Source organism: Rhinolophus sinicus, chromosome 3 (assembly GCF_057876585.1).
Source record: "Rhinolophus sinicus isolate RSI-liver-muscle chromosome 3, RSI-T2T, whole genome shotgun sequence".
Taxonomy (NCBI): Eukaryota; Metazoa; Chordata; class Mammalia; order Chiroptera; family Rhinolophidae; genus Rhinolophus; species Rhinolophus sinicus.
In genome coordinates, this window is record NC_142503.1 from 174,098,907 (window position 1) to 174,111,023 (window position 12,117).

At 46.4% G+C, this 12,117-nt stretch overlaps 1 protein-coding gene across 4 annotated transcripts in view; it reads right to left on the reverse strand.

The window, feature by feature from the left end:
- Positions 1 to 1,412: 1,412 nt before the first annotated feature.
- The window catches only part of DCAF5 (DDB1 and CUL4 associated factor 5), an 85,183-nt gene continuing 74,478 nt past the window's right edge, over positions 1,413 to 12,117 (reverse strand). For all 4 annotated transcript variants that reach the window (XM_019733487.3, XM_019733485.3, XM_019733486.3 and 1 more), the window contains exons 8-9: positions 11,985 to 12,112; positions 1,413 to 6,071 (exon numbers count right to left, since the gene is read on the reverse strand). In XM_019733487.3, the coding sequence (XP_019589046.1) occupies positions 4,305 to 6,071; positions 11,985 to 12,112 (1,895 nt within the window). In that variant the 3' untranslated portion in view covers positions 1,413 to 4,304. The remainder of the gene's footprint in view (positions 6,072 to 11,984; positions 12,113 to 12,117) is intronic.

Consider the following 12,117-nt stretch of genomic DNA (forward strand, 5'->3'; position numbering starts at 1 on the left):
AGTGTTATAGAAGCCAATCCATGGCATGTTCGATGCTAGTTCTGTGGATCTGGAAGGCTGCAGATTCTACCTAGCATTTCATTTCTTCCATTGCAGTCTTCCCAATCCCCTTCCCTCCCAATGTCCTCCCTCCCAGCTTCCCTAAACCACAAGAATGTCTCTCATGAATAAGAATCCTGGGTAAGCACCCTGACATCTTAGCATTTTAATGCCTTTCTCTGGCCTTGGTGGGGTTATTAACAAAGCCAGATAGAGGGAGACTTGCAAGCAGCATTCTGTACCTCAGCTGGAATATTCCATTAGCTCATGGCTTTGGGTTCCAGAAAGAAGTCATTTCCCAACTTCAGTAATTCAAAAAGCTAGATGTCCCATCTCCTTACGATGTGACTGCCTTGTAGGTAAGCACGGCAGGACCCTTATGCATAGCTCCAGTAAACTGTTAGGTGAAGAAAACTGGGCACCTCCTGCCTGTCCCCGGCCAGGTCAATGCTGGTCCCAGTGGTGTCTCTGCCCCTAGGCAGGCCTCCATTCTGAGCGGCACCTTACCACTTTTGTCCTAACAGTGAAATGCAATTAAGGTGCAAATGGCTCAGATTTCCTTTTCAGGTCCATTTTTCTTCTGCTGCATGTGGGAAGCACTGAAAAAATTCAAAACTACTTTCAGGCACTTGAATTCATGCTGTTTCATTACAGGTTGAGTACTCAAGGACAAATGAGTACTCGACTGAAATATCCCACCTGAGAGAACCAACCACACGTGTTGTCTGAAGCCACGATCCTGCTGCTACGGGCAAGTCTGGACTCACTGAGCCTTGTTTCACCTCAGTATTTCAACGTGGCGCCTGACCAGTGTCTTGCTCAGGTCGTAAGGGAAGGGCAGTCTGCCTTTGGAGGGTCTCGTTTCCTCACAACAGTCTTGGTTGGCAAGAAATTTTCAGTTAACTGAAGGAGGTAGCTTTACAGGCAGGATAGGTTTTTTCTTTTCTTTTAAGAAAAAAAGTTTGCAATGCATGCCTGAGACGGCAGGAAAAACAATCTGATATTTGGAAACATGAGAAAATCTAAGTTCTTTGGAGGCTGTTTGTAATGTCGTTTCACTGCATCACTCCCTCAGTTCCAACTAATAAAAGGGTCAATTCCAGAATCTCACTATCCTGAGCCCGTCTAAGCCTGGTAAAGGAGACCAAGCAGGTATTTCCCCCTACCCTCCATTTTGTTGTCCAGATGTGACCTTTGTCCCAATACCTAGAATGACAATGACCATTGGCATGGATGTGGAGTACCAGTTTTTCTTTTAGTCTTTGGTTGTAGCTTTGAATCAAGTTTCCAACTAGACGAGAATTAAAACAGGAAAGAAATGAAGGAGAGTTGTCTAAGCAACCAAGTCTTTCCTGGAAGAGAAGAGGAAGCAGTGAGAAGTCAATAACAGGTTTATTTGCACATACACAGGAGAAGAATTAGTGTTGCTGGGACAGAGGTGGGTTTCTGAGGAGATAAGGCTTCAGCAGAGGAAGGCACCTTGACAAACAAGGGACTCCTGGCTTGGTAAATCAAGCACAGTAGCAACCTTTGTTTGCCCCAAGCCAACTACGCTTTTAACTCGTTTACTTGCTGTCCTAGAGATACAGGGCTCACTTGCAAAACCACGGGGAAAATAAAGTGGACAGAAACGGCTTTATGTATCTGGACCGGCCACTTAAAATTTTATGTACAGGATGCAGAAAAAAATCATAAGAGGCACTTTTGAATAGCTCTTAATGTAAGCAGTGCCATCTGTCCTGCCAGTAAAAACACCTATTGTGGAAGAATCTGGAGATTAAATGTGCCTCCAAAGTTGGAGCCTCAATTCTGCAAGGGTTTAGGTAAAGGGACCCTGGCAGGCAGTGGTTCTGGCCAGGTTTCCAGGACCACGATCACAGACAGGAGATTTCTGGAGATGAGAGTGCAGGGGCTACAGAAACGAGCGTTTCTCAGCCGCTGCTGTGGGCGGGCACCTGGGGGGCCTATCCCCTGACAAGCTGAACTCGGGGTGCTAGGAAGTCTCTACCAAGAATGGACGGCATCCTTACCAAAAAACAAAGTTGAACCAGAATGAACTCTGACTTCTCTTTTGAGTACCCAAATGAGACGAAGCCTTTTAACATGAAAAGGCCAAGTTCTGCATTTGGTAACTACCAACTGGCTAGTTCCCAAGGGAACTTTACTTTATTCTCCAGGAAGATATGTGGATTGTCCCTAGAGAAGTCAGAAGAGGCTACCTACTGATTAAATAAAACAAAAAGATTGGGTATGCTGACTAGGAAGGGGAAGAGAAACACACACTGAGTGATTATGTCTTTTTTGTATATAAAGGATTAAAAAATTCCAATTTAATAAATTTTGGAAAAGCAAATGTAAAATGACTTGGGCTTATAAAACCAGAATTTACAAATTATCTGTGAATAGTCAAAGGCAAACCATAGAACCATTTTGATTACAAATCCAAAGTAATTCTAATGGTTACAGAATTGCTTTCCCACTCCCCCAGTGAGATTACAGGTGTTAAATTGTCAGCATCCCCACTGCTACTCACCTCCTTCATCTCCTCCTCCTAAAACAGTGTTTTCACACCCAAGTCACATCACACATACCAGGCACATATTTCCTTTCACAAAGCTCAGCAAGATGGTATCTCCTTTTGGCTTAGATTAACAACCTTCCTTTTATAAATAACCCCCCACCCCCACCCCACTCCCCCAGTGCCTAAATCCATCGAAATCCTCATCCTCCAGGTTGTTTCCCCTGGGTCCCATTCCAGTAGGACAGGTCCTCTGCTAAAAGGATTAGTGAGGCCACACCAGTCACACACCGGGTCCTCTCCACACCCTGCGGGCTGGGCTCCTAGTTGTCTAGCACCTTTGTGCTCAAGAAAGGTGTAGTGTTCTTTTCTCTTCCTCATTTCTTGTCAGTATGTCCCGCCTTTTCATAACATCTATGCCAACAAGCTATTTGGTCATTCCTAGGTCTTCCTGTCTTGTACAACCCTTCAGTGATAACCAAGTGACTGTAACCACATTGCAATGCTGAAAATCTCTTGGTCTTTTCCCCTCTCAATCTTTATCTACCTCAATAAAACGAAGTCTCTTCTAGGAGCCAGGAGTCTTAAACCACTGACTCCTCTCTCCACGCCTTCGGCCTCCTAAGAGACTTACTCGATAAGAATGTTAGATCTCTGCGAGATCTAGTCAGAACACCACAGGCTCTGTCAACTGGAAGCCTGACGGAAGATGCCAGGCCCATCAATTCTCACCAATCATTTTGGGTTGAATTAAATTAATATAGAACCACACTCTGCTCTTTACTACACTTTTTAACACAGCGACAACATCCACTTTAGTAGTTTGAGCACAAATCTTGTTAGAGCTGTCTTTCCCCCTCCTTTCAACATGCCTAGACGCCATCACACGGGGCCAAGGAAGCGCCTGCAGGCCTTCTGAGCTCCTCTTATGAACTAAGCACCTAGCTGGTTAAAGTGTTACCCACAACTAGTGATATTTTATGGCCTCCGTACAGTATGTGTTGCAGCACTGTTCAATTTGCAACCAGTGAAATTTATCAGGGATCTATGTTCTCTTGAATCTGACCTTAAGTGCTACCCTCTCATTAGCATTAAAAATGCTCCGCTTTTAGAATGTCTATATTAAATGCTCAATGCAGAAGTGCTACTGAGAAAACACGGAAGGTTTCTTTAAGAAAGGAACCATGATGTCCTTTCCAGCACTGCCAGTGGGCTGAAGGCCTATTTCCATTTTCCTCTCCAGTTTTTCAGCATCAATCCACTACTCACTGGCAGCACAACCTGATCTAGCAGGCACTCGTCATTAAGACCAGAACACCAATGGCATGTAAACAAGGTGATATGGCAAAAAGTACAGATCCGTAAGATCTTTTCTGATGGAGAACTGAAAGAAAAGTCTGAGACAATGAGCTCACGCGTGCCAGCGCACACACACAAGAACAAGTAAAACATCTCAACAAGGGTTTACTTGAACAGAATCCGCACAGGTACACTATGCCCAAATTTTACTAGAAAGGAGTCACTTGGATTTTTTCCCTTTCTTAACACAGCACAAGCCAATGGCCAGCTACACATCAGACCCATTGTTGAATAGAAGGGAGCAGCAGCAGACACAATATTTAGGCCCCAGTTGTATGTGCCTTTAATACTTTTTTTTCCTTTCCTCTTTGTTCACTAAACAGGATTAAAATTTTTTTTTTTTTTGTAAAGCTCCTTTTTGTAGCTTTTTGTTTTCCCTTTGCATTTATCATGTTTTTAATTTCTTCTCTGAGGAGGAATTCTCTGAATCTGTATCTTCCAATTCGACTCGGTGCCTTTTGAGGCCACTATGGCTGTGAACAGCCCTGTTGTTGTCTGTGCCTGGGGTGTCAGCGGGGTCCTCTCTCGTTCCAGCACTGGGGGTCTCACAGGCCATTTCAGACCCACAACAATCTTTGTGTAGTAGTGTCCCTGTCAGGGACAAGCTATGGTCAGTGTCCGAATGTCCTGGGGAAGAGCAGGCCACTGCCTCCAGCTCCCCAAAGTTTTGTCCATTGTTGTGGGGATGAGGGAGGCGGGGGTGTAAGCGTCCATTGTTGTGGTTGGCACAGATGGTTTCAAGGCTCCTCTCTTCACTGTCATCAGACTGGGTCCTGGGACAGTTGCCAAACTCGCTACTGAGAGTGGAGCCAGATGCCTTGGGGACAGGAGGAGAGGGCGGCTCCTCAGCCCGGCTGCTCAGGCCCTTGCTCAGGGCCTTTCCATTGAGCTTCTTGGTTTCAAAGGAATATTCCATAGAGCCACCATTGTTAGTGTCCTGAGAGGTGTCCTCTGGTGCCTCTGCCCGAGAGTGGCTGCTGTGCTCATGGCCTGGGCCACTGCTGGGATTTCTGGAAGAAGTCCCTTCTTTAAAAGCATCCTTACTGCGGCCTTCGGGGGGCACGTCCTGATTCCTCTGGGCCATGGAGGTGCTTAGACAGGCTTCCTTACTGGAAGAAGGGGCTGCGTTGTCTTTGTGGCTGGTTCCTGCTCTCCCTTCATCGGCCTCCCCGGACACCAGGGAGCTCTCTCCATCTTTGTTATTCGAGTAGGAGATGTAGGAGTAGCGGAGCCACTTGTAAGCTTTGTAAATCTTTCGCTCAACTGACTCTATGTCGGAAGTTGGTGATGCCCGGCTTGGCTGTATCTCCAGAGCAGAAGTGCTCCGCTCAGGGGAGGAGGTGGGGGAGGAGGAGAGGTCATCTACTTTGATCTGGGGATAATCATAGTTGTCTTCTCCAATGTAGGTGTTGGTGGGCTTGGGTGGGGCGCTGGGCCTCTCTTCTCGGGGCGTCTTCTGTCGGCGCCGCATGGCGTTCCGCTGTCGTGTGGATGCTCGGCGTTCATTCAGTTCCTCCTCATCCTCGGAGCTGCTGGAGCTGCTAGAGCTGCTGGACTCATCTTCGGGGCTGGGAGACCGTGGCCGGGGGAAGAGATCCGTGTCCAGTTCAACCTCACAGGCGTTTTCTTCAGAATCGGACTCATTGGAAAGAGCCAGGAGGCGTTTGTCCTGGTAGCGCCGCAGAGCTGACATGCGCTGCTGGCGAGAGGCTGCATCCTCGCACGTGGGCGGTGGCGGAGTGGCCGCCACTGCGTTTGTGGTGGTGACCCGTAGGGGTCCCAGGTGGAAGGTGCTGTCGGCAGACTCGTCCACTGTGGGCGGAGGGGAGCGCGGCAGCGAGGCCGAGGACTCGGAGTCGGTATAGCCTGAGCGCTCGCTGACCCCTGCGTGAAGCTGGAGGATGGTGCTCTCGCTCAGGTCGCTGTCGGAGTCAGAGCTCCAGCCCTCGATCTCGCGGCGCACCAGGGAGTCAAAGAAGGCCATCATCCGGGGGTCTTCCTGCACCGACTGGTTGGCGTAGTCATGCGACAGCCCACTGCCGCTGTTCAGCACCAGGCTGATGTACTCTTCGTGGGTGTAGAGGCAGCGGGAATCATCCTCGATTCGACCGTCCAGGTCTCCGGTACATCCTGGCTGCTTGTATGGGCTCCAGATCTGCACATGGGGTGAAAACAAGACCAATGAGAGCTGACTGGAAAGTATCTAAAGCGGTGGCTATAAGAACACCAAGGCAGAACTTCCCCAGACCCTCCCTGTCAGTTAGCCAGGACTTGCCAACCAACTTGAAAAATGTATTCATTGTCAGACTGGATTATATGGGGCACACAGGGAAACCCAGGCTTCTAGAGTCAGATGTGGGGGGGAAACATGGTCTAGGACATAGCATTAGTCAGGAGACCTAAGTCGTGTCTCCTAGCCCAGGATAATCATACACCACTTCCCCCACAGCCCCCCTTTAGCTCCCTCTATTAGTATGGAAATTACAATAACCCCCTTCACAACCTCAGAGGACTGAGCAGGACTTAAAGATTGGCCAACGTGACCAACACTCTCAGAGGACTGAGGCTGTGCAGGGGGGCACCACTTGGCTGAACTGAAAACAGACCCAGCAGTCAGTCCTCCACCACAGTTAATATTTCAGCCTGTAACTCCACTTCTCCCCAACTGCAACATTTTCTATTTTTAACTTATGGGAATTGCTTACTGGAGCTTGATGAGAATAGCCAACTGCCTACACTGCAGTTCCCTCTTGGACATGCAGGCATCAGTTACCCAGGAAACTGGGTTCTCTTAACCAGGGAGCTGCTGGCTCCCCAACTCTTCTCTCACTGCAGGAATGGGGAGGACACCCCTGCCCCAAGACAGCGGCCCAATCCCTTAACACCCCTCCACTCCATGGTCTCCTAGCCTAGACATGGGCTCGCAGCCAAAGATGGTTGAAATAGGATTCAAACTCAGGTCTATCTGAAGGCAAAGGCTCAATTTTACAAGTTGAATAAGTTATGCAAAAATCAAGTTCAAGGTAATTAAGCTGTCACTGCAAATGAGAACTATTAGCTTCACCTGACTGCCAGACTGGTCCACAGAGCAGCACAAAAAAGCTGGGTTATATCAGCCGGTAGCCATAGCAACTCACATGAAATTCCAGGCGATTTTCTTGCCTGACAGGCTGGTGTCTATCTTTAGATGGCACCCAACCAAGACAACAGTGGCTCCTCATTCCCTACTCTCTATCAAGACAATGGCTTCATTTCCCCAAAGCTTTCCAAGGATAAATTTGCCTCCCTGTGAGAGTCCTTTCCTTAAGCCTGTTCCCTCTGTGCTTTACGTGACCTCCTGGTAGTAGCACCTCTTTGGAGGATCCCCAGTTCAAGGGGGTGGAAGAAACCTTCTAGGTTAGCTCTCTCCCAACTAATTCCCAACTCAGATTCATTCCTTCTTCAACTGTGTTCCCCGCCCACAACTCCTCAAGTGTTCTCCTCTCTCCAGCTTCCTAATCTCACCCAGGGCAGTTTTAAGGGAGTGTTCTCAAACTTTGGAATGCATAAGAATCACCTGAAGAATATTTATAGCATTGACTCCTGAGCCCCACCCTTGGAAATTCTGATTCAATAGTCATGGGTAGGTACCAGGGCTCTGCATTTTAAAAAACTTTTAATTTATTTAAGTGTATTTTTCCAGGACCCATCAGCTCCAAGTCAAGTAGTTGTTTCCATCCAGTTGTGGAGGGTACAGCTGACAGTGGCCCATGTGGGGATCAAACGGGCAACCTTGTTGTTAAGAGCACTACACTCTAACCAACTGAGCTAACTGGCTGCCCCAAGGGCTCTGCATTTTTAACAAGCACTCAAAGAATGAGTAAGTGGAGGGGACCAACTTGTAAGAAACACTGGAATATACTTAACATGAAATAAGTAGCAGAAAATAATGGATTTGTCTGAAGAGATTTTCATATTCTTGTGAGACTCGATGTTTGGGAAACATTTAAACATGTCTTTCTGCAACGAGCTCAAGACTATCTCCGAAAACAGATGTCCAAGGGAATAAAGTTTGGTGGCTTACGAAGGAAAATGAAGGGTCCAAAAGGCAAAGCCCTTAGGATGTTTTTGGGGTCTTATTGTATATTCTGGGCCAAATCTCTAACTCCTCCAGTTTAGAAATAGTAAAATGTCACTAACCACATGATCTATCATGAAGATAAGTCTATATGGACTTCACAGAAACTCAAAATTTGTTAAAAGAATATTAATGGCGAGATGCTTGTCCAACTATGTAACAAGCCAGTTTCTAGGTTCTAATCTACTACCCGGGGCCCTACGTCTTCACTTCAGGAATGAAAACCATAACACTGAAAGCCAGCTTTTATTTGGGCTCTGGAACATATTAAGCTGAGGTAGACTTTCATTCCTGAAACTTGGAGTAATGGAACAAGAGGCAGGCGACTTGCGTATGGGTTCCCACTACGGTCCTAGTTAGCTGGGGGTCTTGGATGAAGCTCAGCTCAATCATCTAAGCAATCAATAGATGAGTGTCATCTAATCCTAAGATTCAGGGTAAAACAAAACCCCCATCACAGACAGCCAGTCGTCTGGCCTCAAGGGTCTTGTAGTGTAGAACTGTGGAAGCAGGTAGAACAGGTAGGAAATGAACTTCACATGGCCCTGAGCAAATGACTTCACCCTTGAAAGTCTCTTTTCTCATCTGTAGAAATGAGAATCATTTCCATAACCTATAGCAAAGCACCAATAAATTGTGGTGATGTCTCTTGCATTTAGCAGCAGAATACCTCAACCAGAAAGTTTTAGACCCATCTTCAAAGAGACTTTTGAACACCAGAAGTACGGATGGTCCCTATTATCTTGGTCCTCATCCATAAAACATCAAATTCAAGCATTTGTGAACATGTTTATTTCTTTACAGTGAAAGTCAACAACTCAGAAGTGAAGCAATGAAAATATAACTTCCTGTGCCATGTTAAATGGAGCTACACATGCCTTCTCCTAGGGCCAGGTTCATGAGAAAAAGAGGAAGGATGAACAGCTCTCTCTCCAAGTTCAGTGGAAAGTTTAGTTCAAGAGGCTGCTGAGGAAAAGGATACAGCTCAATTCTTATTCAAGCATCATCAGAATGGAAAGCAATTAAGTGACAAGTGACCATGACATGCTTGAGGTAGCAGCTCTAATCCCCTCTTCTTTTTGCACCATTAAACTAAATTTAGAAATGTGTCTATCTACCAAGAAAAATTACACAGATTAGGACCTAAATTGCTACTCAAGGGTGCTCACACTGCATTCTGGCTTCTAAGACTGTCTGGGCCTACCTCCAGCCTACCTCCCAGCCTTATATCTTAATCCTCCCTTTTTGTGCTCTTCATTTTGGTCAAACACGATCATTTTCTGAACAGGTCCTACATTTTGCTGTTTCTGAGCGTTTATTCATCAGCACAATGCTTGGAACACAGTAGGTAATTAATAAATAGTTGTCGATTCGATGAAATAAATATCCATTCCCTCCATTCAGAATGTTCTTCTAATATTACTCCTCTCCTTCCTTTTACAGTCTTTATTCTTCAAAATCTAGTTCAAGTATTACATACACTGAGATTACCCCAGATGGGAAAAGAATCTCCCCCTCCACCATAGCACTGTGGTTTTTTTTTTGTCCCTTGTGTACCTGTTGCATTTTCCATTATCTTTATTTCTTGTCTCTCCTACCAGGTCATCAATTCCTAGGGGGACCTGCATTACCTTTCTGTACCTTTGTGCCCCTCGTAGTGCCTAGCACAATGGCACACAGGTACTATCACACACGAGGTGAATAAATGAATATTGGCCTTCGAGGAAAAATGACAGTATTTGCCCCATCTTGCCCCCACTTATGTTTAACTACAAAATGGACCCCCTCTTTTGCTAAGTGCAAGCATTCGGGGGATAGGAGACCTGTTATGGGCGGATAGAGGCGGCTCTGGGCTAGAGCGGCACCATAAAAGATAAGACAGGGAGGAGGTGAGGCGAAGGGGGGAGAGGTGGAGAGAAAGCAGGTGTCCGGCTGGACGAGAATATGGCAGGATGATGTTCTTTGAGCCATTGAAATAGCAAGCAGGAAAAGGCATTTATCAAAATAGTTAGAAATTGACAGTCACAGATAATTCACAAGGCACTCCTGGGTGCCAAGTCATGGTTAATTCCTCACTTGACAGAGGGGAGAGAGGCTCAAAGAGCTGCTCAAGGGCACAAACTGTACTGATTTCAGGTTTCAAATGGCTAAACATGCCCCCCTGGTGGGGCAGGATTCAGACCCCACTGAAACCTGGAAGCAGTAAGCTCCATAGTTCAGTCTGGATAACCTCACAGAGAAAACATTTTCTTCTCTTTCTCCTCTGAGAACTTGGCTAGTTTCCAACCTATGACCTTTAGGGTAAGGACTCCAGTTGACTAAATAGTAATTGGGAAGACTCAGCACAGAAGCATCCCAGAATGCACAGCCAAGCAGGACTCTCTTTTCTAAAGGAGATGCCCAAGCACAGCTCTCTGAGAAAGAGAATGATGTCAACAGGCCTGGAGAGGACGTGCTCCCGTGCCAACCCATTAGTCATAGGCGAAAGGAGAAGGGAAAGCGATGCGAGGGACCAGGCCCTTCAGCGCCTGCCCGCGTGCAGGGCTCCTGAGACCATCAAACCCAGTAGGAGCAGCAGGCTGCCGGCTGCCTTCCCCGAGCACTCTGAGTGTGGCAGTACACTGGGGAGAACAAAGAACAGGCCTGGCCTGGCTTTACCACTAATTAGCTGTGTAATGAACTCCAGATAGTTCATTAATAACCTAAATATCACCATCTGTAAAAAGAAAAAGTCACTAAATATGGTCTATAAGTTTTGTTCTAGCCCTATGGGGAAATGTGTGCCATCATGCAAGTCAGCCCTGAACCACAGGACCAACACAACCTAATTAAAGGAAGCTGGAACCGGACAAATAAGCATACTGACCATACTCCAACATTACATTTCTGATAGCTTCCCCTGCTTCAGATACAACTTGGTTAACTCTGGATAGTTTTGTGGGTTTTTTTTGTAAAGAACAAAAGAAAATGAAAACTATCAAATCATCATGAACCACTTTTGCCTTTTTCTCTTTGAAAGCTCCTTCAGGTTCAGTGAAATAATTAAATATCCATTCCCTCTATTTAGAATGTTCTTCTAATGCCATTTTGGGGAGGTGGGGAAGAGTTTTAACTTTTAGGGGGCAGGGGAATATCATCTATCTTTACTTAAAAGTCAAGTTATCACAGGGTCCTCAAGAATTCATCATTTACCCCAAACCCTCATTTTCTCAAATGTGCAAAAGAGTTACTTGCAAGTGGAATGTGAATGATGGGGAGTGGACATCCTTCTGCGGCACAGGCCTGGCTGGGCTCTCTGTTGGAGGCTCTAGAAATGCCCCTTGGCAGGGACACAGGCCCGGCTGGGTCTCTCTGTTGGAGGCTCTAGAAATGCCCCCTGGCAGGGACACAGGCCCGGCTGGGTCTCTCTGTTGGAGGCTCTAGAAATGCCCCCTGGCAGGGTCAAGCTCATTCAGTCGCTGTGCAGTTGATGCGCGTGTGTAGGCAGCCTGAGGCACGACCACAGGCAGTGGTTTTCGGTACGTCCTGAGACAATTTAGCTGTGGTTCTGGCAGTCACTTGTTATCTCTGTGCCATGTTAGGACAGCAATTAATGCAAAGGGCACACTGAATAAGTGAGGGGATGGTGGCTTCCTAACCTCCAGATGAGGTTTGGAAAGTAGAATTCATCAGACTCAAGACCAAAGGCCACTGGGAATGGACAGCAACATATAGACAGCGTCTAGTTTCAAAGCCAAGTGACTATTTTCAAAAATGGTCCTGAAAGGAGCATTTGAAATCACTCTTTTTAATATCAATTTTTCAATATTTTGCAATATGTCAAAATAATTGGGAATTTTGATAGACCTTTCGTACATTTAGCTATATGAGGTCCCACATGCATTGTTTTGGTTTCTTACAACTGTGAATTACACTATTTCTCTAAAAGGACAGAAGGGGAAGGTACCTCACCTTGATAATCTTTTCTACACCGGACGAGCAGATCATGTAGGTGTGGGGGTTGAATCGGACCTGGTTAACAATAGACCGATGCCCTTTCAGCACCATGAAGGCTCCGTTGACCACCCTACCAATGCCACCTGGG